Source organism: Passer domesticus, chromosome 1 (assembly GCF_036417665.1).
Source record: "Passer domesticus isolate bPasDom1 chromosome 1, bPasDom1.hap1, whole genome shotgun sequence".
Lineage (NCBI taxonomy): Eukaryota > Metazoa > Chordata > Aves > Passeriformes > Passeridae > Passer > Passer domesticus.
Window position 1 is genome coordinate 157,805,826 of NC_087474.1, and position 22,507 is coordinate 157,828,332.

At 42.6% G+C, this 22,507-nt stretch overlaps 1 protein-coding gene and 2 long non-coding RNA genes across 10 annotated transcripts in view; 1 reads left to right on the forward strand and 2 right to left on the reverse strand.

Moving 5' to 3' along the window:
* Nucleotides 1–3,233: 3,233 nt before the first annotated feature.
* LOC135285922 (uncharacterized) lies at nucleotides 3,234–17,843 on the reverse strand. 2 transcript variants are annotated; one of them, XR_010350549.1, is made up of 6 exons: nucleotides 17,287–17,843; nucleotides 16,809–16,890; nucleotides 14,308–14,426; nucleotides 9,048–9,202; nucleotides 5,102–5,197; nucleotides 3,234–5,022 (listed from the first exon to the last, which is right to left on the reverse strand). It is a non-coding gene; the product is annotated as an uncharacterized LOC135285922 (long non-coding RNA). The 2 variants fall into 2 exon arrangements; XR_010350547.1 differs by lacking the exon at nucleotides 14,308–14,426 and having other exon boundaries at nucleotides 17,287–17,838.
* Nucleotides 17,844–18,042: 199 nt separating this feature from the next.
* The window catches only part of DENND3 (DENN domain containing 3), a 31,441-nt gene continuing 26,976 nt past the window's right edge, over nucleotides 18,043–22,507 (forward strand). For 3 of the 6 annotated variants that reach the window (XM_064398702.1, XM_064398712.1, XM_064398750.1), the window contains exon 1: nucleotides 18,043–18,210. In XM_064398702.1, coding sequence (XP_064254772.1) covers nucleotides 18,127–18,210 — 84 coding nt within the window. In that variant the 5' untranslated portion in view covers nucleotides 18,043–18,126. Of the gene's footprint in view, nucleotides 18,211–19,978; nucleotides 20,232–22,507 lie in introns of those variants that run through there. The other 3 variants (XM_064398724.1, XM_064398735.1, XM_064398746.1) reach the window with 3 other exon arrangements.
* Nucleotides 18,229–20,144, reverse strand: LOC135285950 (uncharacterized). Of its 2 annotated transcripts, none has more exons than XR_010350564.1 (3): nucleotides 19,651–20,144; nucleotides 18,572–18,958; nucleotides 18,229–18,470 (listed from the first exon to the last, which is right to left on the reverse strand). It is a non-coding gene; the product is annotated as an uncharacterized LOC135285950 (long non-coding RNA). The 2 variants fall into 2 exon arrangements; XR_010350563.1 differs by having other exon boundaries at nucleotides 18,572–19,116.

Here is a 22,507-nt window from a genome sequence, read left to right on the forward strand (position 1 = left end):
TCCAAAGTGTTGTGAAAAGAGGATGGATGAAAATGAAACTGGCTCTTTAGCTGAAGTGACACCCTGAAAAGAGTTATGGCTACAAACCCCTCCAGAACCAGAAATGCCTACAACCGTCTCTAAAAATACTGCCTGAAGTTTTTGTATTAAGATTCAGCAGAACCATTTCTCCTCCCTCCAGCTCTGCCGCTACTGGCTGCCTGTGCTGGGTGTGATGGGATTGCACTGGAACAGCAAGGAAAACCAGACTGGAAGTAGAAGCAAGGAAAACCAGACTGGAAGTAGAGCATAAGCTCTTGACTCTGACGGGTTGGGCTCAGTGATCTTGGAGGTCTTTTCCAATCTAAACGATTTTCTGATTCTATTATTCCATTCCCCTGACCTAAATGATAAAATTTGCCAGGTCCGTTACAGGCAGGAGATGGTCTGAATACGGCTCCTAGTGGTTAAAGACACCCATGACATGTTTTATATGAGCTCAGCTCATACTTATGAGCTCTTGGGAAATTGGATGAGTAACTCTTCCCTTTGCCTAGAATTACCCATTGTAATCTTCCTTCTTTTTTTTTTTTTTTTTTTTTTTTTTTTTTTTTTTTTCTTAATTTGATTTCTCCTCCTTGCTAGAATGCCTGGACTTCCCTCTGTAATGAGAAGGATGACAGCTGTGAGAAAAAGGATGCAAACACAAAAAGATGAATAGTGCCCTGATTCCCAGCTTTCACAGGATATTTTAAGCAACTCGTTTTGCCTTTCCCTATCTGTCTTCCCCATTTGTTCACTGCTGTGCATGTTGCATTTTGGAATTTCTGTCACAGAAAATGATCCCATTGTGACTGAAGCAATAAAAATCTGAAATGAAAAGCTAATCCTGCCCAAATTGCTTTTGAGGTGTAAGACATGAAACAACAGATGGGTACAGTCACAGAGGGGAATTTAAGGCAACGGTGAAGCAGTCATGATGAGTGTGATAGGCATCCAGCACAGGGTATGAGCTGTTGCCAAGGCTTTTCTATTGTTGCAAAAGAAATTTTAATGAAGGATTTGAGAAAAGCTAATGAGAGAGCTCTGTAAATATTTTTGTAAGCCCAAAGCATGAGAGAAAGCATGAAATTGATTGTTTGAACATCTAACAGTAACTAATTTGTGTAGTAAGTATGATACCCATGAATTTGTAATGGAGGTTATGAAGGTTAATTCAAGACCATGTCTAAGTTGTTTAAACACCATTGAAAAGTATTGTTAAATGAATCAGGCTGGGGAAAAGTCTTAGAATAATTTTTAAAAAATGCAGCATGATTTTAGCCAGGCAATGAGTGCAGAAATTGGAAGCTGCTAGGCCATAACCTTTTGATATCAGCAAAGGAAATCATTAAGATGAAAATTGCCAAAGGGATTTTTTAGCAATTGCAGCCTCTGCTGTATCAGATTGGGTTTTATTTTCATTTTCAGTGGCTAAAATACTGGTGGCTGCTCTGACTTCAGTACAGTATGTGTTGATTTCAAGAAATAAAAGATATCTCACTGGGCTTGACAGAACTATTTATGTGTGTTGGCATGGAAGAACAAAAATACACAGCAAGAGAGCCAGCACTTTCCTGTCAATGCAGTAAGCCCATCTCAGCACAAGTGAGGAACTGTAATGAAGGAAGCATCACAGCTAAACCCACATAAAATTTGGGTTTGAAACTATTATTTGGAACAGAAAATAACTGTCAAAGAACTTCGACTTTTAATCTCATAAAAGTCCTCAGAGGCAATTCCTGACATGGCCCACTGACCCTGAACACTCTTCATCTGCTGTGGTGAAGACAACTGGGAGCACCACTCTGAAAAAGGCTTTGTATGAAGTTACAGTTATTTGTGACATGTAACTGCATCTTGAATACATTTCCCAGAAAACAGACCCTCCAGGTTTTGCATCCTTTTGAATTACTGCAAAGATTTGTCTACTACTATTTCTTAAACTTAGGAGATTTTCTCTGTCCTAGTTTAAAGAGTTGAATTTGAGGTTGTCAAATCTTATCTCTTTCAAAGAGCCTTTAGAAAAAATCTTTCTAATGTGATTTGTGCAAGATAATTCAGGCCTGAGCAAATGTGACCCCTCTGTGCCCTATTCCTGCCTAGACAGAAGCAGTTGCCTGCAGCTGTGTCCATCTTGCCCTCAAAGGATTGTTCAAGTGCCACTTGACACACTAAATGTATTTGAATGAATATTTTCTGTCATTACCAATTGAGATTACTCCTGCCTTCTCCTCATGACCTTCAGAGCTGGAGCCCATAGAAGAACAGCATTCTTCCTCTTCCAGACAATTATGTGTCTGATCACCCTACAGCAAAAGGGAAGTTTATGACATGGGAAGTATTTCCCTGTCCTTGAAGTGAGGTGGTGGGTTAGATGATCTGTGTAGGCTGATGTTAAATTAATTTAACAAGTCCCGAGCTCTGGTTTCAAGCAAGCTCAGACAGGAGCTCACTCTGTGGCTGTGGACACATATGCTGGGGTATTTTATCAAGTCAATTTTTTTTTAAGTCTCTGTGAAACCTGAAACAGGATTGCTGAGTCTCAGTGAAAATTAAATAGGCATTTTTCCAGGGCTATCTGAGATTAAGCCAACAAAGAGTTAAGTGGCTGTAGACAAAAGGACCTGGGATTTTCTCAGCTGGAAGACACTGCACATAAAAAGGAAGATAAAAGGAGTACTTTGCGGTCGGGGAAACCCCTCAGTTACGGGAAACAGTTCATTTCAAGTAGATCCTTCCGAGAACTTTGATTTCACACACTAGCAGAAATTAATAATTGTAGCTTTTTCTCCTCTGTCATCAGCAGCAGAAGAGAAGGGATAGGAAGTCCACAGTTCAACTCCATTTTATCTGATTTCTGTTTTTTAGAGAAAGGGTAAATAATTTTCCCTGAAGTTTCCTCAGAGATGTCCTCAGCTGCCTAGAAGCCACATGGCCATACATGTCTAATTTATATTGGCTGAAACCACAGTGACAGAGGCAGCCTTTCTGAAAATTTCTATTAAGCTACTTCAAACTCAATATATGAAAACACAGTCAAACCAGTAGTTACTTCTGAAATTCCTTGCCTGCATTTAGGATGTGCTTATACTCCAAAGAAAGAATAGAAGAAGAAAGTACACTCTTCATCTGTGCCTGAAAGATCTCCTTGTTTATTAAATTTGAAGAGCACTAGCTGAATAAAATATAACAGAGGTAATTACCTCTGTACATCTAGTTCAGCCTTTTACCTGCCCTGTTCCCAGTGTTTCTTTGCTTTGAACAGATGGAGTAAGGTAAATAAGCTGGATAAAATAAATCCTGTGGAGCTGCTGTATCTGTTTTATCTGCACAGATGTGAAACAAAGAAGGCAGCTCAGGTCCTGAGTGTCAAGGCATGATGGCAACCAACAGTGTTTGCCTGACAGAAGAAAGCGGCTCACTGATTTTTCCCTTGTGATATTACAGACATGAGACATGGTGAAGAGAGGCACAGATAGAATTATTTTATTTCTAAACCAGAGGACACAAAAAGCAGCATTACTGTGCATCATACAGAAAATGCTGCTGGTACTACTCAACACAAATGGGCTGTCAGGGAAGGAAAATCCAGTTTTTGCTCATCTGAACTATAAACTTTGAGCTAACCTCTCAGGCAGAGTCGTTTGCCAGTCTTAGTAATTGTTAGCAGTCAAAACAAAAAAGGTGCAAAACCCCTCCATAATAATCTGCTTAGTCATTCCAATGACAGACTAAGCACTGAATGCCAGATGACTTCCAGCAGGGATTTTTTCCTCATCGGCTGTAGCTGGAAAGATGCAGACATGCAAATGCTTCTTGAGAAACTTGCAATTTTTCCATATGTATGTATTATTTATTCTTGCATCTCTGTACCCATACTAGAACAACTAAGATTTATCACATCTTTATCAATCTTTAGGTACCATATGACATATCCAAGCTGAAATGCAGTCCAAGATCCTTCTGCTCTCAGTGCTCTCATCTCAATGTCATTTTGAATGCTGATCTAAGTTGCACCACAGTTGTTACAAGCAGGAAGTACACTTTCAAAACTTAGCAATCATCTTTATATCCTGCTGGGTGTAAGCAGTATCTACAGGCCTGAAGTGTGACAGACTGGAGAGAAGACTTGCTTTGGCCTGCTAACATAAAAAACTACTTAGCAGTGAAGCTCAGAAATTCAAATGCTGTGGAACACCCTTACCTGTCACCAGCTTTTGCATAGTTGGTTACTTGTGGGTTGTCTTGGAAGATAGGTATTATCTGGTTACAGACTAACAACTGTCTTCTTATACCACATTGGCCCACACCACCAGTCAAAAGTGGACCTTTGTTTACAGTTTCGTGATTTGCAACCAGGATATTTGCACACCCTTATGAAGCCAGGCTCCTTCCAGGAAGAGCATGCATGTTTACAGGGTGCCACAAACAGCTGTCATATCTGTCATATAAATGCATCAATAGCATACAGCATTTCCCCTTTCTTTCCCAGAAAAATCATTATCACACAAACACAGAAGAGTTTGGCTTGAAATGGACTGTGAAGATCATCTTGTTCCAAACCCTGCCATGGACAGGAACACCTTCCACTAGACCAGGTTGCTCAGAGCTCCATCCTTGAACACTTCCAGGGATGGGGCATCCACAGCTTCTGTGGGCAACCTGTGCCAGTGCCTCACCACCCTCACAGTAAAAGATTTCTTCCTAATATCTAGTTGTAAATCCACTGTGACATTTTTCACTTGGCATTGCTAATTCCTGAGCTGTCATTGGGCCTGTAACTGCTCTGCAGCTGCTGAAGTTTGGAGCTTTGTTTCTGTTTGATCTGCAAGAACCCAGTTTGAAACATTCAAAGCAGGTTTCATCAACACATGCAAGATAAACTCTGCACAGTACTCACCAGTAATTATGTACAGCCTTTTTCCAAGCTTGTACTTTCTTTATTCCTTTCAGTGCTACCAGAAGTAATTTTTTTCCTGCTTCTGGAAGAAAAAGTGGACACTAGTGAGAGCAGAGGATTAAAACTTAAAAAGAAAATAGCTGCAGTGGAGGAAGGTAGATAGCAATGATTCCTGCTCACCTTTGGATATGAAACCAATCAGTCCTTCACTTTGCAGTATCTCTGGTTTGCCAACCTTTAGTACTGCCTTGTTACTGGGTTCTTGTTTTTCTTAACCTGTTGAGAAATCATCTGTGTTATATGTATCAAGCTTATATTTATTTACAAAAAAAAACCCCAAAAAACAAACAAACAAACAAAAAAACACACCAAAAAAAACACAAAAAAACCCCAACAAAAAACAAAAAAACACAAACCAAATCAGCAATGGAAGTAAGAAACTTAAACTGACAATTGAAAAAAATTTAAATTGACAACTGAAAGTTTTATTGTCTCAGTCTCTGCAATGGTGGATTTGACCTTGGCTGGCTGACAAACACCAACCAGTTGCTCTCCCTCTCCCTCAACAGGATGGGGGCAGGAATGAGATGGAAAATCTCACAGGTCAAGATAAAGACAGAGAGATCCCTTACCAGTCACCATCAGACTGGGAGAAACTATTTTAATACATTGCCAATTAAAGATAACGCAGGATAATGAGAAGAAAAGATACAACTGAAAACACCTTGCTCCCCCTCTCTCCTATTTCCTAGGCTCAACTTCACTTCTTTCTTCTGAACTCTTGTACACCCCTGCCTCTGTCTGTCAATGCAGGGGGATGCAGAATAGGGGTTGTGGTCAGCCCATGGCACTTCCTCTCTGCTGCTCCTTCCTCCTCACACTCTTCCCCTTCTGCAGTGTGGAGTCCCTTGAACAGGATAGAATCCTTCATGTACTTCTCCATGGGCTGTAGCTCTTCAAGAACTGCTCCAGTGTGTCTCCTTTTCATGGGATACAGACCTTAAGGAACAGACTGTTCCAGCACAGGTCCCCCACGGGCCATAGGTCCTGCCAGGAAAACTGCTCCTGAACAGGCTCCTCTCCACAGGCTGCAGAGTTCTCTGGTGTGGATTCTTCACAGGCTACAGCTTCCTTCAAGGTACATCCACCTACTCCAGAGGGGTCTTCCATGGGCTCCAGGGAAACAACCTGCACAGTCTTCTCCATGAGCTACAAGGGAATCTGCCTGGAACACCTCCTCCCCTCCTTCTTCACTGAACTTGCTGTCTACAGCATTGTTTCTGTCACATTTTTCTCGCTCCTCTCAGCTGCTGTGCACATTTTTTGTTCTTTCTAAACTCTTTTCCCAGAGGTGCCACCAGTGTAGGTGATTGTCCCAGTTGTGTCCTGTGGTGGGTCCATTTTGGAGCTGGCTGGAGCTGGCTCTGACACAGGGGAGTCCTTGACCTCTTCTCACAATCACCACCCCTGCAGCTCCTCCACTGACAACACCTGGACATGGTCACTCAACACACCATCTCTTATAAAATGTAGGATCAAAGGAAAACTCAAGTTGGAAGGGAACTCTGGAGGTGTCTAGGTTAATCCCCCTGCTTGAAGCAGGGCTAACAAAGAAATTGGGGTGCTCAGGAATGGGAATTTCACCTCTCTTTATCAATTAGAAGGAATTAAAACTGGATGGGTAGATGATTTTCAGGAGGGAGACTAGAGACAAATTTGCAATTCAGACTTAACCATTACTGAGGGTGGCTGAATGCCACGAAATTGTAAATTGAGAAGAGAAATCAGTATTGGCATCCCCAGAGTTTGCAGTGAGATGTGTTCACATGACAGCAGTCATGTTACAGCTACCACTAGCTGCTTCCATTCTGCCTTAGGGCAGAATATGCAATGAGGGTGAGGAAAGATGGAGAGAAAATGTTCCCTAAGGGAAAGACTTCAAGTTTATACTGCGTTTAACAAAATCTGTATCCTGATGGCTTTAGGCACCACTGAAGTACAAGTTCTAATGACTTCTGTAGGAACCGGTGAGAGCTCAATTTCCAAAGGTAAGGGTCAGGCAGTCTGTAAACTCTGTAAAACTCTGTACAACTGAAAAACCTGATGATCTCAGCCTCCATCCTGACCCTTTACTTTCACAGAAACCTTGCATGTTCCCCTGTGGCAAATCAGAAAAGGTCTTGTATGTGACAAAGGACAAAATTATTCACTGGGCATTTCCATTATGCTTTTCAGTGATGCTTTAGCTACCAGGTGAAAACAACCTTAACGAATGTTGAGCACTGAAACTAAAGGATAATTAAAAAGCCCCTGTTTTTCTAGTGTGCATAGTTCAGGGTTACTGTGATCAGAGGCAATCTGACCCCTGTCATCCTAGGGAGTGAGAACAGATGACTGGCTGAGACTAAGCACTCCCTGGCACGGGAAACAGGATGAATGAGATGACCTGAGCTAGAAATCTCATGGGAGAGCTGAGCATGCTCTTTCTACCTTGAACAGAATGGGAAAGCAGAAGTCAGTATCTGTTGCTTATGCACTGGCAAGCTTTGAATCTTCATCTCATTCACCTTCTCCTTTTCCTTACTGGCAGCTGGAGGGGTAAGCACACCATGTCAGAGCTCTGCTATTGACTTGAGAGGTAGCCATGGATGTTGTGTTATCATAGAGTGGGAATGTGTTGGAGTTGGCTTTGCTGTCTGAAATGAGACAGGTAGTGAAAGATAATAAGGAGAAAATCTTGCCTGATGATGTAAGTGAGATGCAGATAAAATTAATATGAAAGCAAGGCCACAGACTTTGCATATTTATGCAATCACTTGTCTGGAGGATGTGGCTGTTATATTTAAATTCTGATATTTATTTTAACTAAGCAGAACTGAATGCCATCTGTACTCAGAGAATAAAGACAAAACAAGCCCATGTTGCTTGGCTGTGGGTTCTGTAAGCTCTTCTGTGCCATGGGGCTGTGGAGCACCGAGCATCAGTGGTGTTATAAGCCCCATGGGGTATTTAGGTGCTAGGAAAAATAAATTCAATAGTTGGCTTAGTGGTGAATTACAAATTCCACTCAGTGCCAAAGCTTTAATGCTGTTTATGTTTAAGGCTTTTTTTTTGGCTGTGCTGAAAAACAGAAGGCTTGGCTGTTGTTATTTGACAAGAATTAGAAAGGTCCAGATCACTTGGAAACTCGAGGGCTGCAGTCTCACAAACAAAATTTGCTGCTTTTTAAAGATGTTAATATTGAAATAAATGCAGCCTTTATAGCATATTGTAACTCTATACTGCAGCACAGTGCCTTGTAGCACTTTTTTTGGCACTGCTTTAATAATAAAGTCTTTGACTTCTTCCTGGTTAGCTGATTGGTCTTGTTACAGTTACTCTAAAGACTTCCATAGTGAGATTCAGGTTTTGCTCCACAAGAGACTGAATGTTTCTGGACAGTGCATAAATAAATTACCTTCATTCCTTTGAAATCTTTATCATAATTGCATGATTTGCAGGGGTAATCATGCATGTCATTATAAAGAGGTGATTGTATCTTGTTCAAGTCAGTCAGCTCCCTACTGGTGCTGCAATATATTGGCAGCAAATCTCTGTAAGAAAGCTTCCATGAAAAATCTTGTTAAATGTGGGAGAAAACCCAGAGAAATATGAATAAAGAAGAGACTTTTCAGGAAAATCTGTTTGTAGATTCATTTATGAGCTCCACTAATGTGCTTTCTCAATTAAACAATGATGCTTTTTTGTAATTATAGCCAGGGGAAGACAGGAAAGGCGCCAGAAATTTTGCTGGACCAGCTTTTATGAGCAGCATGTACTGTGGTCATCAAAGACACATGGATTCTATCAGTGTATGATTGACTTTTTGACCTATGAGCAACTTGCAGTGCCTGAAGAAAGGTCTGAAAGGGAATGCCTCACAAGGCTGTGCCAAACTGCACATTCCTAACGTGCTCTAAAAATCACCTCTCCTTTGGTGCAACAGGGACAATGCAGAATGATGTATTTCACAATTTATATCCATGTCCCTTCCAGCCGTGTTCGGTGAAGGGGCCGAACGGGGCAATCTGCTGAACGACATAAACCAGCTTTCCTTTAAAACAATGGAGAACTTTAACAGAGATACCAGAAGGCAGTTGGTTATTGTTGTGCTGTTCCCGCAGCCTTGGAGCGCTGCCCCGCTCTGCAGGATGACTGAGCTCCACTCGGAGAAACGCCTCCCGCCCTCAGGCATTTCCAGTCTCAGGTTGCAATGAGATAATGAGTTGTGTGGGATTGATCCTGAGGAATTTAAAAAAAAAAAAAGGGGGCTGAAGGCTTAATTTTAGGAGAGATGCAGCAAGTGAACTTGCCAATACAAAAAATGTAATTGGGAACAGAACGAATAAGAAAATATTGTTGTTTATGTGTTCAGTCTGCACTGAGAACTCTAAATAATCCAGGTTTTTTAGCCAGGACCATTACCATTCTCTAGAAAAGTAATAAAAAATTTATTTCTAAATCTAGCTTGGACTATACCTGGTTTTAGTTTTTCATACAAACTTACTTAATACAAACTATAATTTTATATGTTTTTATATTACATCACTTTTACTCTCAGTAGGTGAACAGAATTGGTGACAATATTACAGGAGCCATGAGCAGTGTTTTCTGAGTCACTGCTTCTCTTAGGAGGAAACTTTCCCAAATGATATGACAAAGTCCTTTTCCACCCCAGTAACTGTCTTTGCCCTCACAACAACTCTTAATAAAATAAAAGAACTCTGTTGTTTTTTTTCCACAGTCACCATGAACACTCCTGTAACATATTATAACTTGGCAGGTAAACAAGCTGGGCTCCCAATGTTGTGTGTGCTCTGCAAACACAGAAAACTAAGAGCCACCCTTCAGGAGAATCATCCTGCACTAGGGAGACCAGATGTCATTAATGGTTTGCTCTTTCTGACACTTGAAAATTGGACATAAGGTTAACCTTTGTGGAATATGAGCCCACATTTATAATTTTCAGTCATTTCCATTTATGTCAGTTTATGTTACTTCCTCATGTTAAATGTTATATTTTGGTGAGTTTCTCTTATTGATTACAGGCGAATTAACTCTGAAAAATATTCCAACACCAGAGAACCAAAAATTGAAACAAGGAAAACAATGTTAGATTCAACTGTTCCAGAAAAGGAAGCCTTAATTACTCTTAAAGTGATTTAAAATATTTTTGATGAATAATTCACCCTGGTAGGTGAGATGTTCTCTCTGCTCTTCAACTAACTGGATGCCCCTACAAAAAACTGAAATAGCCACTACAGAGGAATAAACAAGAGCCACAGAAAACAAGAGAGTGAGGGACACACTGTCATTTAAGGTTTCCAACCCAATATTTGTTTGTTTTTTTAACATTAGAAGTGCAACATGGAAAACAAGCACAGACTAGTGGGTAGTGTTTGTACAAATGCCCTTTCCTCTATAAAGTCAGTTGTGCAGAATCCTCCTTGTTCTCACTGTAGAAGTTGACACATGATTAACTAGGAGTTAATTATTTATGAGGTTATGTTCTGCCCAGTTTCAGTCATACATGACACAGCAACACGTGCCTAATTTCTATATTTGATATGTCAGGCAATATTTAAATACACTCCCTTTATAGTGCTATACCAGTACACCTAAAAGTAGATCATATGTTTAGTCATGCAAATAGTTGAACTTTGTTTTGCTTCACTGTTAAATCTCTAAGGAACCTTGGGTGAAAATAAAGCAATATGGGCTTAATTATAGAATCAAAGACAAATGTTGTTTAGAAGGGACCTTTGGAGGTCTCTAGTCCAACTCTTTGCTCAAAGCAGCAACAACTTCAAAGTTAGATGGGATTCCTCTGCTTCTAATCCAGCCAAGTTTCAAAAATCTCTAAGGAAGGAGGTCACACTGGCTCCTTGGAGAACCTGCTGAAGTGCTTAATCAGTCTCATGGTGAAAACTGTTTCCTTGTATTCAATCAAAAATCCCTTGCTGCAACTTTCAGCTGTTGTCTCATGCTCCCACTGTGTGCCTCTGAGTTTGTGCTGCTCTTCTTTATGACCCCTCTTCAGGAGAATGGCACTTGGATTTTCCTTAGCCTTCTCTTACAGCCACTCCACCCTTCAGCCTTCACCCACGGTGACATCCACATCTTGCTGGGGACATCTTTCACCCCATGGGGAAAATGCCAAGTATTTTTAGCCCTGTGTCAAACACTGAGGAATGCCATTCACTCAGGTCAGATTTCAAGCTGTTCACCCCAACCCTTCAAACTGATGGTCCAGGCAGTTTTCAACCACCTTGTGGTCCATCTGTCTAGTCCACATCTTCCTAGCTTTGGATACAGCAGTGTGAGATTGTTCTGTCCCTTCTGCACTTACAAAAGTTTTCCAGGAGGCCTTGCTCCACAACATAGCACTGGCTGCTAGGAATGAGGAGTGGCAGCATGGAATGCTGACAAGTGAGGATGGTCTCGCACTGCCCACAGCCACACTCCCTAATACCTGTGAATTCTCTGCATTAGGCTGCTCTAAAGGATACTTGGTCTGTGCTGCCTTTCTGTGGTTCTTCTTAAAGCATTTTTTATCTGGAGATAAGCAGAGGTCACTTGAAAGCTGGTTGTTTTACATGGAAAATAAGATGGCTATTCTGGTTGGAGCCAAGCTTGGAGTAATCTTCTTCAACAGCCTTGTTATGTGAATATTTAAAAATGAAAAACCTTTTCATATATAAAGAGCTCACCAGCTTAGAGAAGATTGTTTCTTATATAACAAAGATCATTTTGTTTACATATGCTGGTTTTTTATAACAAGAGTGAAGTAAGGACTGCTACAAAATATCAAGAAGGAAAGTGTTTGGCTTTTAATATGCACTGAACTAAGCTAAAATTAATTAAGGGTGAAGTTTACTACATGGTGCTTTTATTGAGCTAAGAAACTGCTGAAAGATCTTTTCTGAACACAGTGGGGTATCCCAAGAGATTCCCCAGATTCCAGGGAGAAAAAGCAAGCATACTTTATTAAATTTAAAAAAGCAAAAAGCAGTTTGTAGTTATGAATGATGATATCTATGTTGATGTATTTTAAGGTTTCTCACAGTGATGTATACAAGAAGCTATTACACAAAACCTGGTCCATCTGAAATTTTATTTTCTGTGTCTGACTGACAATCTTTGTGCACTAATTGACCTCTTGCCTCTTGTCCCACCACTTCAGGAATTCTGAGTCTGCATTTCTCTTACAGAAATGCTGTAAAAGAACAAATGTTATGAAATCTTAATGCTTCTATAAAAAGCAGCTGCAAAATCTCCTTGGCTGCCCGAGATTGTGCCAGATGGTAAAGAACTGGAAGTATAATAAATGTCATATTAAGCCAGTGAGATTTGAGGGACACATTATGCATCCCACATAAATAAAACACCGCTAAAACTGCCCCTGGAGTGATGAGATTCAGGAATAAGCTCTTCTGTAGCCTCGGGAGTATCTCACAGTATCTACAATGCAAAGTGTTTCTAATATTCAGAGCACTCACATTAATCTGGTTCTTTGCCAAGGTCTGACAGCTCTGCAGCTCTGTGTTGCTACATGTCTCTAGATGCGGGGGCTGTGATAAAGATAATCTCCTTTTTTTCCCCTCCTAGGACTTTCACAATTTTATTTTTTTTAATAAAAATACAGCCAGCATCCTTATCAGAAATATAGAGGTGATGAGAAATAAGTGCTGCATTGACACCCAAAGCTATTTCCTTGGGTCTCAGTTATCCCATCACAGAAAAATTGTGTCCATTTGAAAGGTCATTGACTGTACAACTGGCTGAGGATTTTCCCTGTTTTGTTTGCTGTAATTCTAACATCTTGTTTCCTTCACATACAAATTTTTAACCCTCCTGCTGTGTTAGTACACAGAGAATGGCAGAATCATCCATGTCAGAGAGAACCTCAGGAGATCTGTAGTCCAACCTCCTGCACAAAGCAGGGTCAGCTGTCAAGTCAGCCCAGTTTGCTCAGAGTTTTCTTCAGTCTCTTCTTGAAAACCTCTGAGGATGGAGACAGCACAGCTCCAGGCCTCTGCTGCCTGATTTTAGTACACGCTCTGCCTTTCTCAGAGGTGACAGAGAAGCACAACAAAATCCTTCAGCACATGTGGATAAATCACAGGGATCTGAGCTTTAAGGGGCATTTCCCTAGAAAAGGTTGAATAGGGGGTACATTTCCATCGGTCAAGAGCTGAGGAAACAGGAGGCAGTAGGTGACTTCTCCAGCACGTGGGCAGGTTCAAGCTGAGAACACAAATCCCACACTGACACATTGTAAAACCTGCTCCATGCTGGCATTTTCCTGTAATGCCAGTGAAAAACATCCATGTGTTCTTACAGAGATGCATGACAAATGACAGTCAATGCTGCAGAAAATGTCCATCCTGTAATACCATAAATGGTGACAGCACAAACCAGACAAGCCAAACCAGACAAGCCAAGTAAAAAAGAAAGAAGATGCAAATAAAATTGTTAATAGGTGCAGAGATCTCTGAACTGTCCTCCTTCCCCTCTGACATGTCTATGCTCAACATGGTGACCTCCTACAGAATGATTTTGAGGCCAAAGTCATTGCACTCAGACAACACCTGCAACAATACAGAATTCTCATAGTAGGTTTTTGTAGCATTATTAAGAATGACAATAAGTCTCTGAGGCACTGAGAAAGGAATTTTAAGTCTGTGCAGAGCCCTAATTTGAAAATCCTGATTTGATTTGCATAGTCAGTAGTTGCTTGGTTGCTAATTTTAGTGTAAATTTAGAAAGTGAACTGTCCTGAATGAAAGAAATGTTAGGTCTGTCAGTAAAGATCTTTCACTGCAGATTCCCAGAAGTCTCCTGCTTCATTATTCTGGAAGAAGGAATATAAAATGAGAAATGCTAACATTAGAGAGAATACGTCAACCTGACTCCCTGAGTTTTGTTCAAAATAAATCCCTCACCCTATGAATGACCTTGATGATAAGAACTGTGTTTAGAGATAAGGAGTTTAAAATCTTGAGAGGTGGTGTTTTTAAATGGACTTCCAGATTGCAAAGAGTTGTCTGATATGTATTAGAGCAGTACAGGTCAAGCTGTGTGTCCTGTCTTCTCTTTGGCTAGAACACACAGCTCTTACTGGACAGAATAAGGATTTCTTATTTATGCAGTCGTACTTAGCATAGTCACAGAAATCAGAATTGTGGAATAGTCTGGGTTGGAAGTGACATTTAAAGGTCACCAAGTGCAATCCCCCTGCAATGATCAGGGGCATCTTCAATCAGATCAGGCTGCTCAGAGCTCTGCTCAGCCTGACCTGAATGTTTCCACGGCTGGGGCACCCATCACCTCTCTGGACAATGTACCTTCCTGTGAGCCAGCAGTGGAAGGCAGCAGAGCTCCAAGCTTCAGTTCTCACCTACAGATATTGCTGTGCCACAAGCTTGATCATAAGCCCAAGGAAAGGATTTAACCGTCAATAAACCTGCAGAATATAAGTGATGTCTGTATTCAGTTTCCAAATGAAAATTCCTGCAGACCTTACACCCATCATGGTGAAACTCTGCAGGATGCACAAGCCCTCAGTTAGCCACTGTGTAGTTTTCAGCACTGTCTGGAGAGGGGCACAAGCATGAGTGAAAATCAGACTTTTCCATCTTGGTTTTCTGCAGTTCTCCTGTCTTATTTATCTGTGTGTGTTTGGGGGTGAAGGTGGGGGTGGATGTGTGGACTCTTTCTTTAGTTTTCCAATTTTGACCAACATATCTGTAAAATCCCTTGACAAATTCAGCTTCAGTTGTGCCTTTGGCTTTCCTGATCCCATCTCTACACATCTGGGCAGTGTCCCTATATTCTTCCCAGGATACCTGTCTCTGGTTCTACTGCTTGTGCATTTTTGTCTTACACTTCAGGTGGACCAGGAGGTCCTCACTGACCCATGCCATTCTCCTGCCTTCCTCACTTCATTTCTTACACATGGGAATTAAATGCTCTTGCACTCAAATAATTTTGTCCTCAGAGAGCTGCCAGCTCTTCTCAGCTCCTTGAGAGCAGTTTCCCAGGGGATGCCCTTCACTAATTCTTTACAGAGCTGAAAATTTGCTCTGTGAAATTCAGAGTCCACACTCCTCATCCGGCCCACATCTCTCAGGACTGAGGTGTCTACAACTCAACAAGTCACTCAGTTATTTTATAAGCAAGATCACATTGATGAAACACAGCGAGTGAAATTATTTTCTCCCCTTAACAGTCTGGCTAAAACACAAACACTGTATTTGGAAGGTAAATTAGATTCTATGCCAAGAGAATCTTTAATTATTCAGATATGGCCCTGTAGGTCTGATAAAGCCTTTCCCATGTTGAAGACATATCAAGAACTGCAGTTTTTTCTGCATTCAGCAGCCAGTACCACCTCAGAGAGTTAATAAACAAACATTTACTGTATTTGTGATCTTACAAAAAGAAAACACATATTAAAAGCTGGCATTTCTTCCTCAGGTGACAATTTTTCTTAGGAAGAAAATGACTCAACTACATGAATCTCTTTTAGCACAGAGGAATTCTTCTCTATGTGAATGATTCTGTCTCTTACCAGTGACCCCATTTAGCAGGTTTCCTGCTTGCAGGGGTCTTGAGATTTTACCAGATTCCCATTAGTACCTTTCATCTTGGAGCTCTGTTTTGATAATAACCTCACCATATCTTTGCTTTGAGTGCTACATTAATAATGAACAAGAATCATCCAGTATTTATCATTGCAGATAGCAGAGAAATCAGAGGATAATCATGATACAGATTAATTAACTATGGGTGACCTGAATTGCTTAATAGCCTTGGTTCATTTGTAATTTTTTCATAATATGGTGAAATGCTTGGTCATAGTCATAGGTCAAGCAATGTAAGATGTAGGATTGTCATGTTGGAAGTAATAACCCTAAGAAAACTGTATCGTGTTGCAGTGGATAACTAATTAAACACTACACCCTTTCTGAATGATTCATGTATCTGTCTGTCTCTGTTTTAATTAGGTGGGGATATCAGTCAGAAACAGCAATGTGATTTACCACTGAGCATTCAGCAATAATACAGCCTTGGTTTTGGTGTTCCCAATTCAAAAATTTTGAAAATTTTGAATTTTTTGAGAAAAGATGCCCAGAAATTTTAAAAATATGAGTTGTATAATCTTTTAGAAATAGAGATTAATAATCTTGAATTTTGCAGACAGAATACTTTTCATAGCAAAAAGTCTGTTCAAACAACAGCTAATGTAACATGATACAGTGACAAAGAGCTAAGCTAAAAAGTGAAACTAAAAATGAGATGCTGAACATTTAAAAGTGAGTGTTAACAATTCCTATGGCATGGCCTCAGTCAGAAGTTACAGCATTAATACAAGACTTACTCCAATTTTATGACCTGGGCCACACAGGCTAAACAAAATCATTTTAACAATACCTTATGACCTCAAAGTTCATGAATATAAATCTTTGAGCCTTGGATCTTCTTCTACCCCTTTGGAGAAGTGATCCCTGAAACTTCCAGGTTTTCAAGAATTTTCTTCTTTTAGTCACTGCTATATGAAGAGTTTCCTATATTCTGGATGTGTGTCTTCCTCAAAATTTGAGACAGCTAGAGGCTGTAAATCCTGAGCTTTAACACCCCAAAATTCAGATAATAAAACCCCCATGAAATAATAAAATCACCTTGTTCTTTATACTTTCTGAGGAAACCTGATTTGACCCCTGAACTGACAAGAAGTTCATTAAATCCCGGAACCATTTAGACAGGGAATGTCTTTGCATTTAAAATACCGGAACAGTAGTCCACAAAAAAACGTTTGTGGTTGTGATGAAACTTTATCTCGTACCTCCAGTTTCAGAGAAACCGATCTCTGGTTTCGGGTACTTTATGCTCCGGTCCCAGAGGAATTACATTCTCTCAGTGTAGATCTGCACAGAGCCAACACACACGGTGTGACTCATGGTGTATTTAGATTAAGCAGCTCAAGAAGAAACCTCGGAGTTCCCTGTGCTGTGCCTCTGCTGCTCCAGAGGGGAAACACGGCGCAGCCTGCACCAGCTCTGTGCTGCTTAGAGCCTGTGGAAACTGTGACCCGTGGTAATGTAAAGAGAAAACTCCCGTGTAGTGGCAGTGAGTCCTGATGAGGTGACACAGTCCTGCTGAGTCACCTGCAGCAAACAGCAGGGCATGGCTGTGCTGCACAAGGAGCCAGACCATGACATCACCCACGTCTGACAGGGTGACAGGCAGCCCTGAGGCGCCTCAGCCCCTGTTGGCCAAGAGCCCCACGAGGAAAACACCCCGTGGAGAAAAATTAACTCGACCTTGAGTCGGGAAGTGTCTTTCCCAGGGGCTGTCCCGGTGAGACAGTGAAACGAGGTGAGGAAAGAATCACAGAATGGTTTGGGCTGGAAGAGAACTTAAAGATCACCCAGTTGCCATGGGCAGGGAGAAGCTTCCATTAGGCCAGGCTGCTCAGAGCCCCATCCAGCCTGGTCCTTAACACTTCTGAAGGATGGAGCAACAACTGGGGACTCCTCTTGTTTGAGTTAGGTCCTCACCTTGGTGCTTAAAACAAACAAATATTATAGTCCTTGGTTATATCAACGTGGAAATGTAAATCACAAACCCCATCACTAGTTTTTAACTGGGCCAGTGATATCTCAGCCCCTCAGCTGTGCACCCTAAGCCCTCAGTCTCTCAGCCTTCAGCCCAGAGCCCCGCAGCTCTCAGTCCCTCAACCCTAAGCCCCTCAGCCCAGAGCCCATCATCCTCCAGCACTTCATCCTTCCCACTCTCAATTCTCAGACCCTCCCAGACCCTCCCATCTCTTATCTTCCATCCCTCAATCCTGAGCCCTCAACACCTCAGCCCGGAGCGCCTCAGCGCCCACCCCTCAGCGCCCTCACCCCAAAGCCCCGCCCACTCCCGGCCCACCGCACGTCCTGCCGTTCTGATTGGCCACAGCTCTTAGAGTGACAGGGGAACAGCCAATCAAAGTGCGCAGAGTAGCGACCGGCGGGGCGGGTTCCCGTGCGCGGCGCGGGCGCTCCTCCCCACCCCGCGGGGCGGGAGCGGGCGGCGCTGAGGGCGGGAAGGCGCCGCGGTCCTGAGGGAAGGAGCCGCTGCCCGCAGGGAAGGAGCCGCCCTGTCCCGGCTGTGCCATGGAGGACGTGCTGCCCTCGGGCCTGCTGGAGATCTGTCTGCTGGTCGGTGCGCCCACAGAGCGGGTGCGGGCGCTGCTCCAGGTGAGCGGGGTTCGGGCGGGCGGTGCCAGTGCGTGGGGCTGGGTTTGTCAGCGCGTGGAGCTGAAATGTCCCGAGAGAAAGTTGTTTTGACAGGCGAACGTCTGCAAAACAGGGAGAATTTGTTAGCGGTGTGAGGTAGCTGCACTTTTCCAAAGGTCTGAGTTTAGATGGAGAACTCAATGTAGGTTTATATAAGCAGGGACAGCAAAACGCTCAAGGATGCGTTCTTTGCTGGGTGTTACTGCACGACCTGTCTTCCACTGGAGAGAAAAGCAGAAGAATAAAGGCTGGTAACTCGTATCCTCAGGAAAACACGAGATCTAAACCCCCGTGAGCTCAAGCGCTCTGAGTTTGCCCTAACCTGAACCGCTCGGATACGGCAGGAGCTGGTGGGTCGCTTATCGCTTTGAATATTTGGTTTAGAATTTGTTTATAATTTAACACGTGGGCTCGCAATGACAGCCCTCTCCTGGTTCTGCCCGGTTCGAGTGTGCTGATGGGTTTGTTCCATGCTGCTGAGAGCAGTGGTGCCAGCACGTGCTTTAAAAAAAGGCCAGACAGCTCCCAGGGCTCTCAGCTGCTCTGCTTGAACTTGAATTTGATTGCGCTCTAATAGCGTTGGATAAAGAAGTCTTTGTTGGGCTTGCTGCTTGATCACTCGCTCAGGAGACGGCTTTTGCTGATGTCAGCTTCTTAAGTGATAACAGCCAAGCAGAGGTTCACATTCCAGGAGCTCATTCATGTGTGCCTTCGGAACGGGAAAATAGTTCCTAAATGTCAGCATGAGATTTTTGAAATCAGTGTGTACATGGTGTTTTATCAGAAGTGTGAGAAGTGAACCCAAAGGAAAGGGAATTTCTTATTCATTCCAGTTTGCTTAGTTGTCACTGCTTTCTAAAAAAAACCCTGTGGAACAACAAATAAGAAATCAGCTACAGAAAACAGAAGCCATTCTGATGTTCTGGTCATACTGCAGGTTCTGAATTGTTTCTTTGCTCAAGATACAAAAAGATATCAAAAAAGAAAGTAGTCTCTTCTTTTGTCAGTATGAACTTCAGTAAAGTCCCTGCAAGCTGTTGCATCACAGGGATTTCAGTCACTGTCTTAGGGAAAGCTTACAGATTTACTCCACTTCCTTTTCCTTCTGCAGCACTATCTACATGAGGAGAGTGGAATATGTTTTTATGGCTAATTTTAGTGATTGTAGAAAGAAAATACTTTACTGAGAGAAGATGACATTCCAAATGAAAGTAGTGGATCTCTGACGATATTTACAGATTAAACAGTGGGTAACAATCCTGATAGTGCTTCAAATTGTGGTCTTCGCAGTGTGTTGGTGCATTCTTAACTGTACTTAAACATGGAGTGAGAAAGCTAATGAAGTCAATGGGACTGTGCTGTAACCCATCCCCAAAGTAAGAAAAGTTTTATATGACTGACCTGTTCTCAATGGGGACTCCAGGAAAAAAAAAGTAGTTTTCCACTGAAGCTCTTTAAACAGAAGCTTCTGGGCTGTCATCCATTGCTTATCCTTATTGCCAAGAAATTTGTCACTCTGAGATTTCAATTTGAAAAGATCAAAGGCTGCTATTTTCAGCTAGAGATTTATTTCTTAGCACTGGAAGTGTGTATTTTGTAAGAATGAAATGTACAGAAGTGATGCTTCTTTTCCCGAAGAAAAGACAAGCTATAAAGCTGGGTTTTGGCAAGCGTGTGCAAACTGTCTGTGACATCTCAGATCTTCAGCAGGTTCCATCAGTGGGTTCTGCATCTGCCCACCACAGTCAGTGGTGCAGAGCTGTCTCGTGCTCTCTGGCCCTGCTGATTCAGGCAATTTTGCACCAAAACAATTTTTCCTGCTTCTGTAATGCTTCCCTGGCTGTCAAGGTGCCTGAAAGAAATGAGGTGTGATCAGATTGGGCATCAGTCAGCAGTGTGTGCTTGTTGCAGTGAAAAGCAACTGGAAAAGCCCTAGAAATGAATCCATGGAAATCCTGGGAGTCAGCAAAGCCAAGTGCAAGGTGCTGCCCCTGAGTCAAGGCAGTCCCTGCTGTTGGCACAGACTGGGAGATGCAGGGAGCCCTGCCAAGAAGGACTTGGGGGTGCTGATGGATGAGAGGTTGGACATGCCCTGGCTGTGTGCACTTGCAGCCCAAAAAGCCAAACACGTCCTGGGCTGCATCCAGGGCAGTGTGGGCAGCAGGAGAGGGAGGAGATTCAACCCCTCTGCTGTACCTGGAGTGCTAATCCAGCTCTGGGGTCCTAAGCACAGGAAAGACATGGAGCTCCTGGGATTGGGTCCAGAGGAGGGCCACAAAGATTATTAGAGGAGCACTTCTCACATGAGGAAAGGCTGAGAGAGTTGAGGCTCTTTGGCCAGGAGAAGAAAAAGCTGTGGGATCACCTTATTGTGGACTTTCAGTACCTGAAGGGTCTCCAAGAGAGCTGGAGAGGGACTTTTAACAAAAGCATGGAGTGATGGAACGGGGGGAACAGCTTCAAATGACAGAGGGCAGGGTTAGGTTAGATATTAGGGAGAATTTTACTGTGAGGGTGCTGAGGCACTGGCACAGGGTGCTCGGGGAAGCTGTGGATGCACCATCCCTGGGAGTGTTCAAGGTCAAATTGGGTGGGGCTTTGGGTGTAGTGGAAGATGCCCTGCCCATAGCAGGAGGACTCAAATGAGATGACAATTTGAGATCCCTCTCAACCCAAGCTGTTGTGTGATTGTCTGATAAATAACTGTGTAATGGCCTGCTTCATCAGGACTGTGGTTCACAGGCAAAGGGAAGGGATTTTTGCTATTATTGTTATTACTCAAAACCCTTGAGTATTCACATCTGGAAAACTGTCCCACATCTGGGTATCTTTATAGTGGAGAGCTGCTGGCAAACAAGAGTGAGACCAGAAGAAGCTGTGCTGAGGGCTGGGGCATAAGGGGGGGAAGAATCTCCTTCCCAAGGGACTTCTGAAACTTGACTGGATGAAACCCAGTGCAGCCAGACCTAATGTCAACCTCATCATTAGTTTGAGCAAAGTGTTGCACAAGAGTCTGCAGAGATCATCCTACAATTGTTTGGTTGGAAGGGACATTAAAGATCACCCTGTTTTAATGCCCCTGCTGTGGGGCAGGAACACCTTCCACTAAACCAGGTAGCTCAGAACTCCATCCAGGCTGGCTTTGGACACTTCTAGAGATGGAGCATCCACAGCTTCTCTGGGCAACTTGTTCCAGTGCCTCACCACCCTCACAATAAAGATTTTCTTCCTAATATCTAATCTAAACCTGCCCTCTGTTGGTTTAAAACCATTCCCTTTTGTCCTATTACTACAACCTAATTGTCCTGCCCAATCTAATTTTTCTGAGGCTTCATACTTTCCCTGCCTAATTATTTGTTAAAGAAACCAGTTCTTTCATGACATTCAAAGTGAAATTAACTTTTTCAAAGATGGGAAGAGGAGAATGAGGTCAAGGAAACACCAGAGAGCTGAAGTCATGCTCTGATTTGTGGTTTCAACACACTACTGTTTGTGTCTAAATAGTGCAGTCATTGTAAAAGTCTGTCTCAGATCAGTGTCCTTTGCAGCAGTGCTGTTACAGGAACACCATCAAACGGGGATGGAGTAAAATCCCCCACTGCTGTCTGCAAGAGCCTATGTGTGGTGCAAGGAGGTTTGGTAGCAAGAAGCTGCAAAAGGGAAGTGTTTCAAAGTGAAGAAGTAACAGTAGCAGCAGAAAAGATAAAATGTTCAAAGAATAGCAGAAACGAGTGAATATTGTTCTGTTGCTGCCTGTTCACTATCCCTGAACTCAAGGAGTAAAAATGTGACTTTGGCCAAGACATTGATATGAGCTGACTCAGATGCTGGAGACTGAGTCAGTGGGTCAGTGACAGTGCTGACAGTGCTGTTCTGTAGGGGAAAATGGTGTTTAATGTCTCTGTAGTAGTTCAAGGCATCAAGGATCTGCCATTTCAGGAGCTGTGAGGCCATTAAGCTGCTGGCTGCCATCCAGCACTTTGGAGCACAGAGGTGCCTCAGTGTAAGTCAGGGATTGCCCTGTCAAAGCAACTCTGTGTGAAAACCTCAGCAGGGCAAATCTGCCAAGTTGAAAATGCTGCTGTTGGAGTACTGTCTGTGTTTTCCTTGCATAACAGCCTCAGGGCTGAGCCTTAATTCTTAATTTCCTCCTGAAATGTTTAGCTGCATGTTAGTTTGAGGGTGATCATGGTGAATTTATCTGTGTTTCTAGTTTCTTCACTGCCTTTGTCAGCTGCCAACTAAGGAAATGGCACTT